Raw genomic sequence first — 25,368 nt, forward strand, 5'->3', positions numbered from 1 at the left:
CACGCTGCCATATGCCATATTTCTAGTTTAAATCTTCATTTACAAAAATAAATGAACATAATTCCAATGTTACGATATCAAACTAAACTACCCGGCGCCAAAAAAACGTTATAAATATTAAACTTAAAAACTCTTATTAAAAGTATTATTCCTATATATTTCTGATATTATAACTCTATTAAGCACGTTAAAACGTTTTTAATATTCATATATTCCAAAATATTCCATAATTTTTGGTAAACGTATCTAACTCCATTCGTAAAGTGACTTTTCCATTCCTTTTTCTGAAAGTCCTTTAGCCTACAATAACACAATTCTCGTCATAAACCTAGTTATAGAATTTATATGCAGCTCCGCTTTTCACTATACCGAATCAATTTAGGAGCGAAACGCGTGTAATAGCTATTAATAATCCACACATTTATTAATTCATACAATTATTTTTTATTTATTTGTTATTATAGAAAGGGGCACAATTTCATTATCCTGCGTTAACTGTATGCGCTAGTAGGACAATGAACCTGAAATCAAGGCAGTTAGCTCATCCTGGTTAATTTATCAGAAAATGACCAATTTCCAGAAAATCAAAAATTTATTCATGAAGCACATTTGCGGCCTTCTTATCTATGTTTATCACTATCACGTTACAACAAAAAAAAAAATAATAAGAACAAAAAAATTATACGATGAGTTTTTTGCCAGTTTTTCTCAACTGAAGTAAAACATTATATCAGTTATATTAATTACTTCAGTTGAGAAAAACTGGCAAAAAACTCAATGTGTAATTTTTTTGTTCTTATTTTTTTTAATATACTATCTGACTAACCTGTTATTATTGCTTATTATTCTTGATGTGTGTAATCGGCGACACAAAACGAAAATAATAATAACAATGTATGTTTATTTTAATTAATATTTTTCATTGCTATTGAAAGCTCACTTCACTTGGACCACAAGAATTCATTTTGCGTGAAGTCACGCGTCAGTTCAATTTCCTCTTTACTCTTAGTCGTCGGGAAAGCGCCATCGAAAGCGGTTGCTTTGAAAGTTATCTAGTGGTTTATGTGAATATTTATCGTAGTCATTAGTTTGTAACTTGTAATATATATTAAATTCTATAAATATGGATATCACAATAACTAGACACTATAGTCTTGATGAAGTGAGTATTCTCTATCAAATTCTGGTATCTTTAATTATACTTAGTTTATTATCAATATGCTTGTGTATTAAATTAAAAAGCTTAATTAATTATTTGTTTATTATATACAAAGTAGGTACATATACTTTCTAAAAGACGATTAAGTTTTATTAATTAAAATACTTTATATAAGAAAAACTAGAACAATATCAACTCATCGATAGAAAAATGTCATCAAAGTGGTTTGAATTTACAAAATAATTGCATATTTGAATTACATTTAAAGCAATTCATTCGATTTACCTTTTTTAGGGTTGAAAAATAAACCATAGCTTATACTTTTTCTATAATTGCACATTAAAAAGTAAATAAATTTATTGCCTCTATCAAACTCTATCTATTTTCATATACTCTGTGGTATATTTTAATTATCAACTGTAATGGGAGTCCATTCTGAAATGTGGTTTGAAGTTAATGTAAAGAAAATATTAATTAAATGGCCGACCGCAGAAATTAGCAATATACTGGCGACAATTATACTGTACTGACAATTATACCGTACGCTAAAAAGTAAATTACTGCAATGCCCGTAAACTAATGTTTTTCTGTCCGATAGAAATTCGTCATATAACCATAAAATATATCTATATGTATGTATATTCTAATTGTTATGAATTACAAATCAAAAACAATAGTTAAGTATATTCTATTATAGATATGTATCTATTTAACCTTTTATCTTCTCAATTTAATCTATAAACTGAATTGGAAGATAGAGAAATATTTTTAAAAACTGACTCATATAATTGACTAAAATATCCATGAATAAACAATTTTTAAATTTCAATTTATGTAAGTAATAATAATTTAAAATATTATAAATGCCATACTGGTACCATTTCTCTTTTCTATCAGGAGAATATTTCTCTAGAGTTTGTTAGATTAGCATTGTTAGCAGAGTGCACGTACAAAAAAGCTTAGAGATTGTAACGCAGCGATAAAATTCTCGCAATTAATAGATAACATTTCAGATAGTTAGAAGAATATATAATAAGTCCCTGAAGGGACTAGAATAACTAAGTGAAAACTTATAATACCTAATATTTATCTCTGTAATATACACAACCTATCATTATTATTATTTCATAGTATAAAAAAAGTCGCTGTCGCTGTCGCTGTCTGTCCCTTATGTATGCTTAAATCTTTAAACATACGCAACGGATTTTGTAGCGGTTTTTATAATAGATAGAGCTATTCAAGAGGAAGGTTTATTATACATATATATATTATACATGTGTACCCGTGCGAAGCCGGGGCGTGTAGCTAGTTATTAAATAAAATAGAGTACTTTAAAATAAATTGTAATATATTTAGATTAGTCGTTAATTATTCTGAAGACCTTGGTAGTGCAAATAGAGTAGTGTAGACACACTGTTTCAGATCACAGTCCCATACAATGCAAAATATTTGTATTCCTAAAGAATATAAAATTATATTATGCTGGATATAAAAAATAATTTAATTTACTGTTTCGCACTTTATATATGGTGGGGGAAGGGGATTGTTGGAAATACGAAATAATGGTATTGCTATTACTGTACTATGCTAGATTGAATGTGATCTCAACCGATAATCATCTACAAGCTAATTGATCTAACTTTTACTTAAGCCATCATCCTCAACTGGAACCTACCACCGTATACTGTTAGCGCAGACAAGTGCATATAGTCCTAAATTTGAAAAAAGAACTTATTTTAGAGCCGGTATATACCCGTACGTAGGTATTCCATTAATCAATACCTATAACATTGTGATTAAAAAAGATACACACAGATATTAAGCAGTGGAATTTAATTAAATGTCAGTTGCCATCGTACTACTCTACGGTACGTTATATATTACGAATTAGTTATTTTATTACGAGATTTTAATACTGTATGTGACGTAAGAAAATATTTTCACAATATAATTGAGTGAAATCTGATCACCTACTCTGTACTTACTTACGTTACGATGGATAGGTATTGTGTAGGTGTTTACACAGAGGCAATATCAATAAATACTCGCAGTAGATGTGTACCTTCAGTGTTACAACTTTAACCGACTACAGTATAAGTGATATTTCTTAAAATACCTATATTATTCTGTTTATTAACTAATAGTATTCACCGATTGCGAGCGAATTTTATGGAATGTTTTTCAGTATTATTACTACGAAAACCAAGCAACTAGATACAAATATTTATTTCGACAATTCTTTCACTTTTAACGAGGTATATATATTTTAGTAGCGCCAATATATGACCACTAAAATTAAACACTAAATACTAAGACGTTGTACCCAAAGTTTGACTGATAGAAAATCTAGATTCTATATCAGTCAATGAACAAAAAAAAAAGTATAATACTCGATACCGCCGTAACTACCGTAACACGTAGTTATAGAACCAAAAGCAAAAGTACATAGATACCTGTATATAGATGATGCTTATTAGCTGACAAAACGTACGCCATCCCAGTTATATGAAAAAAAAAACAAATATCCAGCGTCGGAGTGAATACTGATATGATTGCAAATTGAGATGAATGGATGAGAAAAATTTATTACGGCGTCTCCAAGTACTATATATATTGATAAAGGGTAGGAAGACGGTGACGATAAAGTTACTCCATTCAGCCGAAATGAATGGAAAAGTTTTTCGATTCCATTAGGTGATCAAATATTTACATAAGCTACTTTTGAATAGTTCAGCTTTATTATAGACTTATCTATACTAATATTATAAAGAGAGATAGCGGATTTTGTTATAAAGAAAGTAAACTCTGGAACCATACTATTGATTCTAGATTTTTTGCACGGACAAAAACCTATATATATTATTCTGATATCAGCAGCATTGCATTACATTACATTATTCTTATATATATATATAAAACGAACAAAGTAATAAGCACCCGGATAAAATCGCAGCGAATCACTACTATTAATTATTAAATAAAATAGAGTAGGTACTTTAAAATAAATAATAGTGTAGACACACTGTTTCAGATCACAGCCCCATACAATACAGAATATTTGTATTCCTAAATATTGTCATTCAGAGTATTTTCAAGTACACTATTTGAAAATACTTAAGTTATTTTTTTTATTAAAAAAAATATGAGGAATTTTTATCAGGCGGCTAGTACCCAAAGTACAATGTCTGTTATCTATGTCTGTGTTTAGTTTACGACTGGATGACGTTGTGTAATATGTTTATATTAAAATAAATATTGATTTATGGTTAGTTACTTAAATATTACAAAAACAACGAAGTAAAAATCTACTAGTGGTAAAATAATAATTAGGTTGCGACATTTTCTGAAGTGGTATTACTTTCATGCCCTTTACGTTTTATCGATGGACAATAACGGTTAAAATCCTTTTTTTATTGGCCCATAAATCCGTAGTCGCAGACATATAAAGGCGTAGGTAGTATTCTGAGGTGAGAATATTAGGGTTCCTTACATTTATATACAAATCGTTTATATTATATTATTACAGCATTTATAGACTAAGCATAATAAAGTGGGATATTAAACTTTATTGCTTAATATGGATGGACATAGTATATGGCTAAAATATTACAAATACGAAAGTATGTCTGTTACCTTTTCACAATTAAACGACTCAACATATATATATTGTCTTAATATATTGTATAACATATATTGTCTCGATAAAGATTAATATACCTTAATCTTTATCGAGACACTACTTATATGACCCTTTATATCCTATAACCTTTATATCTTAGCCACTGCTTATTTTACATATTCATTTTATAACCATTTGATAGCACCAATATATTGGCACCAAACGACTAGGGATAATACTATTTTTTATGTAATGGGAAAGAAGCTCTGAGTCTATATTATGGTAAGTGGTAATCATCGCCTGTGTCATGAACAGAATTACGGACATCATATTACCACATATCGCCTGGGATATCAGTCCTGCGTTGCCATTTTAGAGGACTTAGATATCATGCTTATTCTGTTCACTGCCTTATCTCAACCGAAAGTCCTAGCTTAAACATAAACTGCTTAGTGACTGAAATATGTAAAGGTACCCATACAGATAACTTTTTATAAAGTCTACCTCGGTGAAAAGCAGCATATGAAGCTGTTTTTGCGGCAGAAATTCGGAAAGACGGAATTATGATTTTGTGTGGAATAATGTTGTAATTAGAAAAAATAGTCATAACATCTACAGTCACTAATACTTTTTACAGTCGTCAATGAGAAGCGGGGCGTTAGCGGCGATGGAGGCGGAGCCCGACCTCAGCACCTTCGAGAACAAGTCAGGCCTGGCTGAGGACATGAAGTTCCTCGCCTCGATGCCGGAGTTGTGTGACGTCACGTTCCTCGTAGGAGATACCAGAGAGCCCGTGTGTGCGGTGAAAGCCGTGCTGGCTGCTCGTAGCAGGTTTGTACTTTAGTACTGTATAGTTTCAATACAACACTACTTATTACAATAATAATAATAATAATAATATCAGGACAATTCACTCGACGCCATCTAGACCCAAGTTAAGCTTGTGTTATGGGTACTAGATACCTGATACATATATGATATTTTTCGTAAATACATATTTATATTATACATTGAAAATACCCAGACCGATACAAACAGTCATACTCATGAATACAAATATCTGTGTCGTGCGAGAATTGAACCCGAGACCATTGGAAGTAAGGTGTGCTAAACCACTAGACCAACGAGGCCAATATTATAAAAGGAATAAATTATACATTATATTTAAATCTTGTCAAATGTGATGTGAATGATACATTGAAAGATGTATTTCAGAGATGTTAGAAGTATTTTTGTATATCGTTAGAGTGTATTGTTAATTTAGAGGAAAAAGGCGTATTCATGCGACCTTTTTGACTGAATAGATTAAATATTGAGCTAATCCAAATCATATTGGCTGTGCCTAAATCAGATATTTTTGTACATCTTTCTAACTTTATACGCCCATTAAATCCTTTCTATCCGCAGGAAAGGTAGCTAGACGGTAAAACTTTGAAGTATATTTAGAAATATACATAGTTCAAGGGATGATAGGGTTAATATACCTAAATACGGTATAATCTCATTAAAGATATAAAAGAATAGGCATATTAACTATAATACATTTCTGTAAATTTTCTTTTAGATATTGCATAACTATTTTATGTGTTCTTTACGAAAAATAAATATGATCCATACAAAAAATATATAGTATATTTCTGACTGAGCCTCCGATAACAAACTAAAAATTAATCCGACAGATGATAGGATCGTCCTCCTGGATCATATTCAACTCCAATATATACAGATAAATATGAGCATGTCAAGTGTTGCATTGACCGCAAAGTTGTCGACGTTGCAGTGTATGTATATATAGTCTTGAATTAATAATTCCTCTGACTATCCCATCTAGAGTAGTAGTCGTGATCCAGTATTATTACTATATTTTTCTTTCATATGCTTTATCAGCTTGAAATGAAGAATAGGAAATACTGCGCCGACCCCAATGGGATAAAGATAAAGCAATGATGATGATGTTACATCAACTTATTAGAACTGGAGAACGTATCTGTTCGTTCTAATTATAAAGTTCCATAACATTCACTAGAAATTGCAAAGTCAAAGATGTTTAGCAATTATCGTAGGCTAAAATCAGTATGCAAAGATTGTTTGTGCGTGTTTTAATCCAAAAATAATTCAAACCTTGATCGGCTATAACCCGTAAACTGCGCATTTAACTGTACTGAGTATTATATTGACTATTTATAAGGAAGAATGATTCTTGTTTATATATATATCCACGGAGTGTGCAACCAAATCTAATGCAGGATGATACTCAATTAAATAAACAGAATAATCCGCAGAATTGATTCTTATATTTATATAATACCTAGGATAATTTGTACAAGTTTTAGACAACTAAAAGATGACAGACTAATACGATTAATCATAATCTTGAATAAAAATCTTTGTATCGTGCGAAGAATTAGACCCCCGACCATCGGAAGTGAAGCAGTGTGCTAAACCGCTAGACCCTTCGAAGCCGTCAACTGTACGGACCCTATTATTACGGTCATGAGAATATGAGCAAACATATTATTTATACCAAGGTACACATTTCACAAAGCCATCTTTGTCCCTCTACTTTACCTATATAATCGCTAAGTTGTTCGCTTCTTAGGCTATCTTTCGTTTGAATATAGCAGCAAAATTAAAGAATATGGAGATAACATTTCGTAGTTCTCCGGAATGATAACCTATTTTTTTTAATGGATAATAATAGAATGACGCACCCGCCTACGCTACCGGGTGGGGTACCTAACAGTGGATGATGAGTTGAGTGTGAAGTTAGGCTAATTGAATCATCTTGGCGAATTCACCAGAAATTTATCATGATGGTTTTTAAGGGAAACCACCATGATGTCCATCTGAAATGGTGCATTGCTAGCAATGAGGTAATTAGTTCACATTACTTACAGTTCCCAATGGCAAAGTATTTTGTTTTGTAAGGGTTACCATAGATGTTACATGATGATGTGATTCGATATTATTAATTTATATAGGTTTCCATTGACTAATAATTGGACCAATACCTACATATAAAAAACTAATGCACGTACATGTACTGTTGGCATTTAAGTTACTTAAAAAATCTTCATTTTGAATATTTTAATATAATTTATTGACCTTATATCTAATCTCTTAACTGTAGCTAGCTCTTGGCATAAGTTTTGCTCTTTATAAATGGTAGCTACCCTTCGCTGATATTTAGCAGCAGCAATTCGGAGGGTTGGGACGGAGTGACCTTTATATGTCAAAAAGGCATTCAGCGACAAAGGTTGCAAGGTTATCACTAGATTTTGAAGATAATCTTTAGATTACGACATTATAGAAATTATATATAAATATAGGGTAAACAGTATAGTGATTGCCCATTTAAGAAAATTCTACTGGTTTTATATGTATATAAATGTTTATTAAAATAATAGGTATGTGAGTGTCACCTCTTTGGTAACATTAATAGTTTAGCTAAGAGATCCAGTAGTAACAATTTAAATATCTTAAGAAAACTAATAATTACAAGGTTTAACAAAAATAACCTCTAAAAGTATAGCGATTGCCCGGACCAGATAGTCATTGCCTCACGCATCACATAGTTATTGCCCACATAGTATTAACTGCTATAGTTACTAAATCTAGTTAAAAATATACCATGTAAACATTAATTCTTATTGTTTAGGAATGTTGACAAACATTAATCGTTAAAGCAAAACAATGTCTCAAGTTTTAAAGACCTTATTTAATATTTGAGATCTTTTATAGCTTTTTGTACGTTAGTATACATTTCTAAACAATCAAAATCAGTGTCTTTAGCAGAATAAGAATCATCTACTTTATAGTAAAAATGACACAAAAACTAAAGAATATCTAAATCTTTTTGTATTTGTAGACTTACTACACTAATAAAAGATTTGGGGAATAAATAGACTACAAATAATACCAGCAGCCGAGAAAGTAAATAAAATGATTATTGATTATTTTCCATTTGAATGTTCAATATTATAAACGTTTCTAGAACCGTTTTCAGCTACAACTAGTCCTGCACACTGACAAATATGATTTTATGAAATTTGTCTCATCTGTATTGAAGACTTGGCTTATTACTTTTTCATCGACATAGCAACATATTTCATGGAACCTAAATCTTTTTCAGATACACATGAGCTTGATTTTGTTCGAACACCTTCAAAACTCCGTATACTTAATCTAGGATGTCTCTTTAAAAATATTTTCCACTATCCAATGTCAGGCCTATTATTCACGAATGGATTAGGTCTTGGATTTTCCTCTAGAAATTTTTGAACACTGTCCAAAATATTTTCTTTATGCCTTGGAAAACCTTTTCGTGCTGAAGTTGTTATGCTGTCGTCAAGAATAGCTTCTTCTTTAGCAGTTAAAATTGGCACTGAACCCAAGCTGATTTTGTGTCCTGAATTATGTTAAAATATGGAATTTGTCGATCTGAAAACCTGTCTTTGTTATTTTGGATTTCGGTGATTGCCTTCTTTAGGTCTTCCCGTTTGTATTTTAACTTGGTAACCTTCGGCATTCTATAAAGAACTAGATAATACTGCTACGTAAATGTATTTAACAAAAATAAACTTACTTTAATAGAAATTGCCCGGGCAATAGCTGTACCCAATGCCAATGGCAATAACTAAATACCGATATGGCAATCACTAAAATTCATCTAAATAAGATTTAGTAATTGCCCACCCCATCTAACTCCTTAAGTGGTAAATTTTACATCACAATAACTTCTTGAAATTACACTATAAAGCATTTACTAACTTATTCTCTATAGCAATAAGTTTAAAACGGAGCTAAGTTAATACAAGAAATTAAAACAAAAAGTGTATCCTTAAGAAATTCTTTAAGAAACCTACTTTTTCCGATAAGAGGCATACCTGTTGTCAACAAATATGCCATAACACCATGTTTTTCTTTAAATGTTGCCAATTTATTATTAAACGTTCTACTAGAGGATCTCTTAATACCATCCAGCGAATTCAATTCGAATTAACTCCTTTATAAATAGGTTTAAATGTATCATCTTCTTACTGTGGGCAATATCTATATACTGGGCAATCACTGTAGTGTTTACCCTATTATTTAGATATTTTTATAAAAGCGTTATGATAGATACCACTGTTTAAAACCAATTAAGTTGTCAACTAACTAGTAAATCCATTAGTATGAATTTGGAATTTGAAAAAAACATAATATATATATTACACATTAAAAATCATTAAAATAAAGAAATCTAGATGCAAAGTTACTAAAAAGTCCTTTTTTTATAATGGCGAGATTTTTTTTTACTTGAAAACCTTGTCACTATCAAATGAATTTTTGTGATTTTTTCAACTGATAGGCTTTTTATTTCGATATTGGTTTTGTATTCATTTTTAGAATATTAAACTATACTTTTGGGTAAACTTATTGTCATATTAGTCGTTACTGTAATTTCTTCCCTGGAGTAAAAATCCAAAAATTTTAATCAAAAAACAAACAAATCACCAAACCGTATGTATGGGTTGGGTAATATACCTTTATTGTACAGGTAATGATTCACCGACATTGGATAGATCTCTCTTACTTATGTAGGAACTCATTATAAATTAGAAACCATTAAATTCTTTTTTTGTACATTTACAAAATACTTATGAAAAGTACAATCCTTATTTATTGGCAACCCTATCGACTATTCAGTGCTTAAAACGGGTTTCTTAACGATATTGTTGAGGTCGTGATTCCTTTTACTTTCATGAAAGACAATTACCAGAATATTCTTTATGACTTTTGAAAAAAACGGTCCCGATGTTCTAGCGGTTTATCATACGGTCGATGGTTGGAAGTTCGACTATCACTGATACAAACATATTTATTTATAAGAATATTATTTTATGATTCTTTGCATGTTCTGTATATATATTGTTTAGTACTTACAAAAAAAGTATTATCTCAGCAACTCAAATGCAGAGTTTTGATACTTACTAGAAACTGTGACTAGGGTTAATTTTTGGTTAATTAGCTACTTTGTCTGGTACCCAGACAGCGCATATCGTTAACATAGGCTATTGTACCCATTCATAATCATCAGTAAACTGCTTATTACAGATGATTCTGCTTATTTTGGTACTACATGGGGATATGGGAATTCTTCTAGGTAATATTATCATTATTATATTAGATATTGTCGTAAATTAAAAATAAATTGTTATCTTTACAATATAAATAACAAATCCCAATAGGAACAGAGTTTTATATTATACTATGTAGATTAATTGACGTTGCAAGTTAAATTAAAAAAATAATATAATCTCAAGGGTTGCTCTTATTTGCGTTGTAAGATTTTTCTTTGATACTTTGATTTTTATTTGTATCACGACCTAGTTGAGGAAGTTTCTACGTTTGTTTTACCATAACTTTTTATTTGTACTCGAGTGAGTTGTTTAATTTCTTTCTTTACTACAGTCCAGTAAAATATATATACTTATAAAAATATTAACTTGAGTACATATATTTTTTTAATGTTTTTGTGATTTTAGCAAGGAATCTTATGACCAACCTGATTGTAACTATTGCCTATATACATGAACAGCAATACGATCTTCATGATATCATATGACGTCAATGGGTTACTTAAGCGTTGCCATTTCGGAAGATTATGTTTTAATACCTGCTTACTCTGTAATTTCACTGCCCTGTCTCATCCTGCAACTGAAACAATGCAAACTGTTTAGCAGCCGAAATAGATGAGACAGACAGAGACCTATGCATGTGACTTTGTAGAAAATGTAACTTCTTACCTATTCTTAGTAAAATATAATAAGCTATACCTACTATTTTCCTGTGATTACCTAATTTATATATGATGATGATAATAAGTGATGGAGATATTCAGTGAATATATATAGCAGTAAATATAATTTATTCTCGCTTCCATCACAGTTGCACGTTACATATACCTGTTACTTAGCAACAAGAATACTTATTTTAAATGTGATGGATTAGACTTTTCCTTCTAAAATCAATGTGCCTAATGCGGTCCCTTAATCCATTACATTTACGACACTCTACATTTAAATAATATACATAATATAAAACACAGAAGAGTAAACAATAATAGCAAAAAAATATCCAAAATATTAGGCACATTGATTTTAGAAGATAAATTCTAATCCATCACATTTAAAATAAGTATTGCTGTTACTAACAGATATATGTAACGTGCAACTACGATTGAAGCGAGAAGAAATTCAATTTGCTACTATATATGTAGTTATATGTAACGTGCAACCGTAATAAAAACAAGATTTAATTATACTGCTATATGCTATAATCTACTGAATGTTTCTATCAATAAGATCGATCTTCCGACTGATATTCCACATAAGGCCAATTGTCTTTCTGATTAATTGGGTTTATATTTATTATTCATCGGACTTAGAAATTAAAGTGATACACAAAATTCTATTGTGTTATTTAGATTTGTACTCACGAACTTTTGGGACTTAGACTTTATCAGAAAACAATTTTTATTTTAATCAAGTAATTTTTGCGTAAAAAGTTATGTACATACGTTCCGTCCCTTGCTGTATTATTATGGCCATATAATATTACAAACTCGACTAAAATGCAAATAATTTGATGTTTCGCAAAACTGTAAATGGTTGCGGTCAGTGCGATGGCAGGAATTCACTCTTATGAACAATGTATAAGAAATTCCTAGCATTACTGATGTCATATATCCCTTTGTATCCCATATTAATATTATAAACACTTTAGTAGCCATAGTATTAACTGATGTATAAGTATGGATGCTTAGAACAAAATTATTGCAAATAAAAAAGATTAGAAATCGATTAAAAGATATCAAAATCAAAGCTAAAGTTATATAATACTGTGATGTACAACAAATGACAGACATTCCGTTCTAGTGCTAAAAAAATACTTCAAATATTAAGACTTTTTCACTATCCAGTCATATAAGGTAATAAATAAACGGATATATATAATTTTATATTCATAATAGTAGTATAGAAGTTTCTATATAATTCTATACCTACAATTTTTTTGTTGGCTAACGTTGTTATCAGTACTTAGATTTGTACATCTTACTATGAATATAGAATTTGAATTCATGTTTTAAATTTATATTAAAAACTCTTCCATATTTTTGTCAACAGAGTGTTCCAAAAAATGCTTTATCAAGCACCAAGCCCCCAAAGAAAAAAGGAACCTGCTCCACGTGAAAACAAGTTGCGGCTATTCCTGAAACGTTCATCCGAGCCCTTACTCAATCTTCAAAATGCCGCACAACAGGTAAATACATGTACTCTCTAGAAATAATTACGAAAATGCGCAAGTATGTACGGGAATGTTACGTGTTCATCCATCCTAAATTAAAACAAGATTAATTTATAACCTAAATAGTCATACATTTGAAACTATGTATCCATCCATCATTGTAATACAATTATATTTAGCTGTAATACTATATAATAATAAAACAATGTCTTTATTTGTTTCCATATTTTTCAGAATATTACAAGATATGTTCCTGGTTCTCCTTATATTTAACAATATACATATATTTAGCAAATAAAATATTAATAAGCATGATGTAGAAAGATTATGTAAATTATATATTACTAATAATCACAAAGGAAATAATTTTCCTCAAACCAATATAAGAGTTTCACTCTCAATTTCTTTGATTAAAGTTATATAGAGAGCATGATTGCCGTCTAAAAACATTCCAATATCGACTGGGGAATTCAACCAACTTTATTGCTTTATTCCTCTTTCTTAAGAGTTCTCCAATACTACTTTAGGAGTCAGCAAACGTTTGTTTCTTCCAGATAAATCTCGAATTGTTGGTACTGCCGTAAATGTTTATAGATAAAATGTAAATCTAAATGCCAGACCGAGGGGTTCTTGAGCTCCCAAAAACATTTGCGTAAAAATATACAATATTGATAATGACCAAGACAAACATTTCTCTAAAACACGTGAAATGTAAAGTAAATTATTTTTACTGTGTTCAATGCAGAGATCGACTTTCGCGCAGCAATTGGCACCGATACAAGAGGTAAAAACAAAATTAACGGTGTTTTAGGGAACATTCATTTCATCGGTTTTCAATATTCGGTGTTCATATTGTAAATTTTTCACTTTTTTAATACACTTTTGTAGATAGGACTGATTTGATTCGGCTACGAGTATCAAAACTTACTTTTTTGGATCGAATTTTTGTCTTAGGCGAGTTCCATCACTAAGATATTGCATGATTACTTTGTATACGTTTGGGTTCTTTTTTATATATCTTGAGAGCAGTTTTATATTATTGATATGTATCGTTGTTGTATCATCTATATCACTGGCATTACACAATATTCGACTATTATTAGCTCAAGATGCAGTTCTTACTAGCACCATTATGCATGTTTGCAATAAATGTTCGTCAACTGCATTTATGTTTATATAAATTTTTTCAACAACATACTCCTTTTCTTTCTAATTACACGATTAAAAAATTGTGAGACCAACAGTATATAATTTTTCAATGATTGGCATTTTGTCTTTTATCGTGTTTTATTGCGTTATTAATTGAAGCTTATTTTCTTTATGCTTTTTGAAGGCTTACAGAAATATATTAATAAATTTGAGTAAGTATACGTCTTCAATACAAAATGGGTAATAATTGTCCACTTAAAACTCAATATATTTCTGGTTGAGCTCGCTATTTTCATTCACGTAGCATTTTTATAAAGTTACCAGAAATTATCTTTTAAATATTAAAATAAACTTGGTTTTCATCTAAACTTTCGTATATCCTGTTTTTGGCTACAGAATCATAAATTACTAACAACACGCAACTTTCAAAGAACTTTATGCTTTGATTATCATAAAAGTTTTAATCAAAAATCAATTTCTATGACAGCCATCTTCGCAACAACATCAAACTCTTATCATAGAAGAGTTTGAACCGGACGTTTTCCGTCAACTAATCGAGTACATCCATACTGGTTGTGTTACACTTCAGCCAAGAACATTATTGGGTAAGTGATAAATATTTACTAATCTAGCTATTACTGACGACTTCAGTTGTTATTTTTATATAAAACGAAGTTGTCATCACCATTTCAATCTTAATGATACCATATCTTGACAATGTGAATGCACTACTTGCTTGGGGTTCTTTAATGTAGGCTTCGTGGAAGGTGCGTAAGAAGGTATGTAAAATATAATTTATTTATAAAGGGCTCATCGTTAAGTTGAGCTAAGAACTAAATTACATTTTCTAAATTATACAACTACAACAATATTCACTTTACGATGGCGGTCCGAAGACTGAAAGAGTTGCTATGTATAATATGGTAAATAAAAAATATAATATATTATTATGGTTGCCAACCCTATACCTATTGTATATAAGGCGGGGTGACACGCCACTAGGCCACAATGCTCTCGAATATTTTATTCTACAAAATAATATAAATTTATCTAGAGATCAAGCAGAAGTGAATATCGAATTTTATTAATCTAGGTAATTTTTTATCATATTTGAAACGTAATTCGATCGCTCATCTGGAAGGAAAATAAAAAAGAAGAATCTGAAATTTAATCTCTTGATTTTATTTTCGAAGTAGGGTGGGCGTTCATAAAAGTTATTACGAATTTTAAAAACCCAAATGTGCTACTAATATTCTAGTAAAAAGAAGTAAGAAAGAGTTCCTGTAGCAATACATTTAGAATATAAATTATAGTATAGAAGTAACCGAGATTCTTACGAGGTCGACTCGAAAATTGTCTCTGTCATATATTTAGGATAACTAGCTTGCAGTGTTTAGGGTGAATGGTGAGATAAGGCAGTGAATTTATAAGGTATGAAGACGTGGCATATTATTCCCCCAGAATGGCGATGCAATTATGGCACCAAAGGAGTTACATAATGAATTGATTGTTTGTCTAGCGGTTTTTCATCCCATTTTACCTTAGATGTACGTGGGTTAAATCCCTGCCAATATATATAATTAATCGCCATATCAGTCGTGAATAGGTCTATTTTATTTATTATAGGTATTTTTATATTTTATCATGAATATATTTACAAATAAAAAGTAACTGCAAAAATATCTTGTAATAGGAATTAGTGAGTTCATAACACAATAAAAATTAATATTATTCTTGACTGAATTAAAATTGATTAATAATAAATTAGGGCCGACTTTTGTTAAGCATATTTGTACAAATTGTTGCAGAGTAAAACATATATTATCATTAATAGCTATGAAATCAATACAACATAACCCCTTTTTACGTAGGAATAAATGTCAAATTGCATAACATATACATATAATGAAATATAATCTATTAAGAGTCTATTTCTCTTTGAAATCGGTTGACAAAAGCGATTTAATTTAACAATCCTAGCAATTATGATATCCGTTATTTAATTAATATAGGGTCCTACGTAATATATTCTTACAAGAGCGGTATTCAATTTGAACAAACGCTCATGGTTTCATAGAACAAATATGGAAATCTTTGTTCAACATGTTTGACTAATAATGTATGTATTATTATTCTACAGAGTAAATATTGACATCATTATTTATTGTGCCGAGTTCGCAATTGAATTCTATATTAGGTTTTGCCAACGTTCATAATTATTTAATTAAGGTCTGAACTTTTAAACTGTTAGAAGTTAGTATAATAGATTGACTATTCTCATCTTGATTATTGATAATTTAACAAATGTCATAATTAATATTATTTAATATACAGCGTATAAAACAGGGAAGTTAATGATAATGAAATTCCATGTACAATATACTTTAGGATAAAATGTGTATACAATGTACTTAAGTAATTAAAAATAAAATAAACTTAAGTCAAATACCTATGTATACCTTATTTACTTTATTAAATATTTATTGTAATTACATACAGTATTTTAAATGCCACGTGTAAAAACTGTACTGGAAATTATTGTATGAGTCCCATTTCGTAATATTCAATTTATTACCATAAATCGATGAAAGCAAAACACTCAACTAGATTACTTTAATACTAAGCCAGGACTGTATACACTATGACATTTAATATCTATATTAAATAAAGCCTTTAATCTCCTTATGTAGTCTGGAACATTGAACTTTTAAATATCCAGACAAGTTTTTAACTTTTATCATATAGATAAAAAGAACATAATGTCATTGACCTCTATGCTTTATACACTACTGTTGTATGCTGTGATATATACAAAGTAAGTTGAAATCTAAACAAATCATTAATAAAATTTCAACACTTTAAATCACGACAAATACAAATTAAGTGAATAATAAGTTCAAAGCTTGATAGACTGTTCGTGAAAATTAAATGCTTTAAACCAAGAAACAAAGTAACACAATGAGAAAATTTTACTTTGAAATGTACATCCTAAAACGTAATTAATATGACATAAAAATTACGTTTTAGGAATATCACCTCACAACTTACTAACCTACTCGTAAACTACCAACTAACTACCTAAAAGTAGTCTAACATGTTGTTATATTTTTGAAATAAATTAATATAAAATAATAAAATATATAAATGTGTAAAACCAGTCTATAATATATTACATTTATATACATAATTTTTCAAATAACTCGTTAACGAGAAATTGTTTTCGCATTTTTATATCCCATAACTTTATAGACGAAATTATTTCTGTTTTATAAGTTTCAAACACTCAATAAACTCGGCACCAAAACTTTATAATAAAGAGATTTTCTATTGGAAAGTTTTATTTTTTATATTCTAAAGAAGAAAAATGTAATCGGAATATTTATTAATTATAAAAAAAACACGTTTATGATGCTCATTTTGACAATTTGTACAGAGTTTTACGACGTGTTTCTTCTTGATTTTTTTGTTTGTGAAACTGATAAATTATTTACGTTGCTATAATATTAAGTTAAAATATTGGGTGTGATATTTTTTAATAGTAAAATATAAAATGATACATCTATCTGCACTAACGTATATGGATGGCCATAGGATGACCTATATATATATATATATATATATATATATATGCCTATATAGGTCGCAGCATGAGCTGCGAGTCTAGGTGGAATTATAATACGACATTGGAAATCGACTATTACCCGCTTACATTGTTAATGGTTCTATACTAATAATCTCATCACCTCTAATATTCGATTTTAATTTTAGTGCTTCGTTAATGCATAAATTAAAAATTATTTGTTCAGGCCGAATTAAGGCAAAAGCTACCTTTTCGTGACTGTAATAAATATTGAAATTCGTTTTCGGTTTATATTTTTACTCTTCTTCTAAGAAACATGATTATATTTTTGTGATCAGAGTTCGAGTCGTGTATACGTTACTTAGATTAGCATCTTAATTAACATCTCAACATGTGCTGTTTCTAAGAACATCCAATTTATAAATGAAATTACTATAAATGAAATTCACACAGTTGCTTGACTCACCACTCACATTAACGAAATTTCTCCTAATAGGATAACGAAACACCATCAATCTTGTAATTATATATAGATTCATTAAATTAATGTACTATCTCGCGACTTTCCGTTGATTTCTCAAGTAGAATCGTTGTACATAAATTAAATTTTAAATATATAAATCATAATTACATATACAGCTCATTTAATTGGTTATTTATTAACAGGGATATATTTTTATGTATTTGAAATTTTCCAGATTCATTTAAAAATTAAAGCATGTACAAAAATAACACCGTTGTAATACTAGGAGTTGTTTAGCCTTTTGAACTATTTTACAATTTTTCGTTTCGTATGATATATTTAAATAAGAGATTTAATTGATATATCCATGTTATATACCTATGTTCAATAATATATTTACCATTTGATATTTACTTTTTTATATTACGATAGTGGCAAACAAGCATACGGCCCATCTGATGGCAAATGGTTACCGTGCTCTATAGACGCCAGAGACACCAGGGGTGTCACGTGCAAAAAAATTTAAAAGGGTCGGCCCCTTAAGAAACCTTAATATACCATTATTTATTTTTGAACTTTAATTATTTGTTATGACTGTAATATTTAAAAAAATGTAAATTAATTACAGGTGTGATGAACGCAGCAGACTACTATGGCCTCGATGAACTCCGCCGCGCATGCGCCGGCTTTGTACAATGTTGTATCACTGTTGATACCGTTTGCGCACTTCTAGCATCCGCTGAGCGATACATTCAATACAAGTGCACAAAGTCCCTAGTACAGAAGGTTAGTTAATAATTTATTAATAAATTAGCTTGTTTCTTTCTTAATAACGTTTCCCAAGAAATGCATAACTTACGTTTTCGCTAAACGATAATATAAGTGCACAATGTAAATATTGTTAATTGTGTTATGTTGGCAATAAATCTATCTATCTAAATAAACTGGCTACAAAAAAAAAGAAATTTTATTGAGTTTCTTGCCAGTTCTCTTCAATTGAATCTGTGTACTCAACTGGACGGTAGGGAAAAAATATCAATATATTATTGACTTTTATATGCGGTGAAAATTTCTCACATGAATGACTCATTTTTGATTAGATTTATTTGTAATCCATTAGTTATTTCCGTTTTGTTATTATAACCGCAAGTTTGAATACTGTAGATGGTTTTATAACCAATTTGTAAATTATGTACGAGTTTAAATATAAATATCTGTTGGTTAAAATGCAACATCAACATTCAAAAGTAATCATTATTTAAGACATAATATGTTCACATAGACTTTATATTTAAGTCGTTCAAGTACCGGCTGCAATATTATATATTTATATTCAACTATCCCTACGGAGATAGAAGGGAAAAAGATCTTTCATAATTATGTAATTATGAATATCTAAATACTCTCATCTTGTTCTCAGCTAGCTTTTGTTTTTAGTTTTACAGTATATTTCTATAAATTAACTTTCACGCTATAATAAGACGAATCATTAAAACGAGTTGTTTATAAATATATACGTTTACAATATTACATATTTATATGCATCTTTATTTAAGAAAATGTAAAACGCTTTGTTAAATACAGGTGTTAGAGTTTGTTGACGAACATGGCAATGAGGTGTTGAACTTAGGATCATTCACTTTGTTACCACAACACGTCGTGAGACTAATTCTAGCAAGAGATGAGCTTAGAGCTGACGAGTTTACAAAGTTCCAGGTAAATAATAATGTTATCTTTAGATATAATGGAATCCAAAAAATTTTAAGCAGAAGAACAATGCCTGTTTTGCTGTTTGTGTGTTAAGGTATACCAAGAGGAACTTGGTGAAATTTTTACTGATTATTATTTATTAAATATTATGCAGTACATACTGCACTATGGGACTAAAATATCCATACTAAACAGTTGAAAGAAGTATTTTCAATCAAAAAATATATAGCATAGTATATTGATAGATCGTGGTCTTTTAATTATTGGTTGATGGTGTCTACTAATATATGTATAAATAATATAAATAATGTATGTATGTATGCGGCCGCAGCTAACTTACTTAATAATGACAAATATCACTACCCATTATCTATTATTTCATATTTTAATTAGATAATATCCTATAGATCAAAACTTATTTACATGCATGGTACACATATATATGTATATATACATATAATAGTCAACTATTCGGTCGTTTAAAATTAATTGTTTTTTTTATCAAATTCTAGGCGGCACTGATGTGGAGCAAAAAGTACTGCGACACCAACCCCAACATGTCACTTAAAGATGTCATCGGTAACTTTTTGGAGTACATTCAGTTCCACAAGATCCCTGCCAATGTACTAATGAGGGAGGTCCACCCGCTGGGCTTGGTGCCATACTCCATTATTATGAACGCCCTAGCGTATCAGGTGCGATGTCGTCAAAGTATTGGTGTTAAAAGTCGTAAATTCCATCAAAAGTACACTAAAAGCTGACAGCTGGCTAACTTTTAAACGAGATCTAATCAAAAAATCTCCAATGGTGTATGATGAATATGGTTAAGCTTATAAAATCTTACAGGACTGTACTGCCACGATGTTATCTCATATTAGTTCCCTGACCACTTTGGTATAACTTATCCGGGATAACATTCAGATTTAGATATCATTTTGTTGTGGTATTGGCAGGATTTTCCAACTCACAAACTTTCTTAGTACGGCATAATAAAACCATTATGCGACGATGTTTTATTAATAAAGCCAAGACATGGAAATAAACTATCTACTTAAAAAATTGCAACGATGCTATGATCTTTTCATAGCATCGTTGCAATTTTTTAAGTAGATAGTTTAGCAAATAGCATTAGATTTTATACTTATCTAAATCTGTTCCTAGTTAGTCAGCATATTTGTAGTAGACTTTGTTATTAATATATGACATTTCATCGCAATATTATACCTAATGATATCAGTTGCTCAAATTTTCCTGATATACAGGTGCAGAACTGCAGATACAAAAAAAAATACAAATATATTTTATTTAAAAATTGATGGTTTATACGGTTGTGTAAAAGTGTTTTATGTGATAGAAGAATGTTTACGATGATGTAGTTGTTTTATATATCGAAAATGATTTATTTTGGTTATAAATATTATTGATATATTATTCCTAATTATTAACATGGAATATGTATTCTTATATATTTCTATTTTATTATTATATTGTACCAAATAATATGAAAGTATTGGCTTACAATTAAAACGTATTGTCCACGTGGATAATCAGTACTATTCAAAAGGAAAAGTAAATTTGTAAACATGTATAATATAATGATTACAAATTTACGTATATATTTGTTTTATATAATTAATTTTCATTTATAATACTACTACCAGAAATTATTTTGTTATTTCATTATTAGTCTTCATTTTTTAGAGACTTAATTTTCTATTTTTTCTGTCAGTTCTGTATTGATGTACCATAGACTATTTATATACGTATATCATATTTATTCAAAGATTTTTATTATTTATTTGCATGTATGTATCATTATTGGTGCTTTGGTGTAGAGCATTGAGTAGAGTGCTGAAAACGCTGTTGTTGCAGGCAGACCCGGCCAGCATAGATCCAGGAAAGCTGTCCCCGGCACGAGTACGCCGCGCTGGCCGTTCTATGTCCGTGCAATCTTCACTCGACCCCTATGGGTCCAACACAACCCTCTCCTCCACCGGCTCGAGCGATGTTCCGTCTTCGGACTCTCGACACAACTAACGCGAGGGGAACTTCCCCTATCCTATATCCGAACCCGTCCCCGGCCCCTCCACCGCCCCTGTCGCTCCTCTTTCCGCTCCAGATAAACCAGTAGATAAACCTGACAAGCAGCCAGAGAAACTCGGGCTCTTCTCGTCTATTAAACGAGCTGCCAGTAAAAAGTTTGGTGACCGTCGCTCTCCAACACCAAAAATTAGAGAACCGCGATCAAAGTCTGATAGTATAAAACATGCAGCCCTTACTAGACAAATTTCTGAAACAGTAGCTGCATCGGGAGACCCGACTTTTGAACGTTGCAGACCCAGAAAACGTGATAGCGAAACCGAATTCCCTGTCCGTAAATCTACTTCGGAAATCTCCGAAAGTTTCCCATTCGTGAGACGTGCATTAGCTGAAATAGAGAATGGTTTGAATTACTTCAGAAGATCAGTGGCATCGGATGCGGGTGAGCCGAAGGCGCCATTGGCGAGGACTGAACCAGTAGTCGTCGTTGCGGCCGCTGAAGATGAACCACCGGCATCTCCTCCTCCACCAATGGGATTAAAAGAACGTCGAGGCTCCCGTGGATCTCCGTGCGCTAATCTACCCCCATTAATGTTACCACCTACCACTCCAGAGGTATCACCAAGTCGCTTATCACCGAACCGACTCTCACCACAACCGAGAGAGCCACAATCAGCACCTATAATAAGAGGTAACCCACCTCGTCGATCTAGAACTCGTTCGGAAATGCCACCCGATCCTCCACCACGGTCCCCACAAACTCCTAGACCAGCTTCTGTCTCTCCTAAACATACATTTGCATTTAAGATCGTATTAAAAAAAGTGGAGAGTACACCGAATACCTCCTTCGACCGGCCGGACCAATGAGAGTACCTCCTCTAAGCGCGATCGCAGTAATGCGATGGAGTACTCGAGGTCAATCGCGCTTTTCTCCGTTTTCTAGAAAATGCTAGTATAGTTTAGATAGCAATGAACAGTATTGAGGTTTGTCAGAGAGAAAATGTACTTGAAACATGACGCTTCAAAAACTTCTTTGGATTCTTATGAATTCAGGGGCTGGTCCCCTGTTTGATGTTTTTCGGCATGAATGTCGTTGTAAAAGTAATGATAATAATATACAATGTGTGAAGCATGATGTATGTATAAATAATTCATATATTTGTTACGTGCATAAACGAGAATATACATTAATTAAGAATATATATATATATGTTCGTAAAAGTTGGACCTATTCATGACACTTGTATGAAAGTTAATATTTTGTGAAGTGTTCCAGCTTATAAAAATTGTTCATATTGCTTAAACTTTCGGAGAGCAGATGCGAATGAAAGTTTACAGCAATGTAATATAACTTATAAATAAAAAACATCTACTTTATACATAGGATCCCAACTATGAATGTGCCTGTATCTAACATAATCCTCTATTCTAACCGTTACCTTGTTACGTCTTACCATTTAGTGTATATACTGTGCGTACTTTTTTACGATCAATATCCAAATAATGGACAGTCTATCTAAATGTATTTTCGATGTTATACAAAATTGTCTAACGTGAAAGTATTTTTGTAATGTTGTATATTATAATGAGAAAATGAATTCAATAGCATCGCTATGTAACGTGCATTAACATAGCTTTCTTTTGTGTGCGTAGTAGAAATATTTATTATATTACTCTTTTCTTTCCTGCTGTAATGACTCAACTAAAAAAATGATACATATGACTATTTAAATTAAAAATAGTACTAGGAGTGAATGCGTAATAATTGCTGCATATTTTATTGAGCGATGTAAATATAAAATAAATGGAGAAAAAGTAGTATCGTTTTTTTTATTTAAATTTATTATGTCATTATATTAACTACGAAATGTTGTTAAAGAAGAGGATAACAAAAAGCGATGAGAATGGAATATTTACAGTAATTTATTTTAGATCCCGATATTTTGACACAGTTACATACAATAACTGTAATTTCAAACCAACTTTCATACTTCTGTGGCATCTGAGCGCCAAAACGACTTCTTATTTAATTAGCATCTGCCTGCCATGTTATATCGATTACGTGCATATAAACGAATTGCGGGCAATTTTCAATTGTTTTTCAAACAAGCCATGCCATTGAATTCATTCCTAATAAAAACCCAACCACAATAGCTGTTGTACATTGTGGAGTGATAACATAAAGCGTGATTCTGTATGAATATTTCATTGTTGTCTTGTTCTTTTATATCCTTTAATTATGCACTTGTTTGCCACTATTTGTTTAAATAGAAATGTATTACAGTTTGACTGCGTGTACAAAAACATTTAAATTGAATAGAGATATCATTACTGTATGAGAAATATTATATTTATTTTTAAATATTGTTATTATCTTAATATACAAAACATTTTTAATTAATTACTAAAGTAAAATCAATACGTAGATGTAATTCATTTGTCACAAGGAAATTATTTTATTCACAGTATAAATTTTTGATATAAATAATTAATAGTTCAAGATTTAAATAGGTTTATATATGTTTATACATAAAAATTTGGTCATTTTCTAATCATAAAGCTTAATTTAAATCTATTATTTATTTAATAGTAATGATTGTAAATTGTGTCTCCCTATGGTCTTCCACAAAAAAGATTATGCATCAGTAATATAGTCATGGACTTGAATCGTACTGCATTTTTTTTTTACTTTTTTATACATTGTTATTTTAATTATAAGATATAAATAAAATAGATGTATACTTTTTTTACGAAATCACTTTTGCTACTTTTTCAAGTTATTATCACATAATTAAAGTTTTTACTCATACTTATATCTAATTACAAAGAAACAAAAAAATAACACCAGAAATGGAATTTCATTTAGAATATAAAAATATATAATAGTTTATATATTAGTAAAGGTATCTAATACCATTTGGCTTCACTTTATAGACACCAATATACAAAAATATTCAAAGTGTTACACAAGTTATCTAAGTTCTAGTGAGCGATTTCATTTGATTATTTCTTAGTTAATGTGTAACGCGTTATGACATTGACCAACAATATTACATTTAATTGTGATTCTTTTGAAAATTTAAAATTTTAATTTATCAATATATAATTTTGTTAGACAAAATATCTGATTGTTATTGTTTACACAAATTATGTTAATAAGATGACATAATTTGCCAATTAAGAAATTATATTCCTATATTTTTTCATATTTTTCTTTTTTCATTATTAAACATGTACATATTATAAAATGATTGTTCTACCTTATCATTCGTCTACAGTCACAGTGAATTGTTAAGATTAAACTGTATTTATTTGAATAAATGTTTGTACTTGATGTCTTTGAGGGGTTTGTATCAAAA

At 30.3% G+C, this 25,368-nt stretch overlaps 1 protein-coding gene across 1 annotated transcript; it reads left to right on the forward strand.

Moving 5' to 3' along the window:
* The first annotated feature begins 1,080 nt into the window (after positions 1-1,080).
* LOC131845927 (serine-enriched protein) lies at positions 1,081-23,713 on the forward strand. Its single transcript, XM_059195093.1, has 9 exons — positions 1,081-1,162; positions 5,416-5,609; positions 12,947-13,082; positions 13,813-13,851; positions 14,704-14,821; positions 18,888-19,045; positions 19,844-19,975; positions 20,482-20,664; positions 21,842-23,713. Exons 1-9 carry the CDS (start codon positions 1,124-1,126, stop codon positions 22,004-22,006), a joined length of 1,164 nt encoding a protein of 387 aa, XP_059051076.1. The 5' UTR covers positions 1,081-1,123; the 3' UTR covers positions 22,007-23,713.
* The last annotated feature ends 1,655 nt before the right edge of the window (positions 23,714-25,368 follow it).

Source organism: Achroia grisella, unplaced genomic scaffold (genome assembly GCF_030625045.1).
Source record: "Achroia grisella isolate CSIRO2021 unplaced genomic scaffold, CSIRO_AGI_Agris_v1 utg109, whole genome shotgun sequence".
NCBI lineage: Eukaryota > Metazoa > Arthropoda > Insecta > Lepidoptera > Pyralidae > Achroia > Achroia grisella.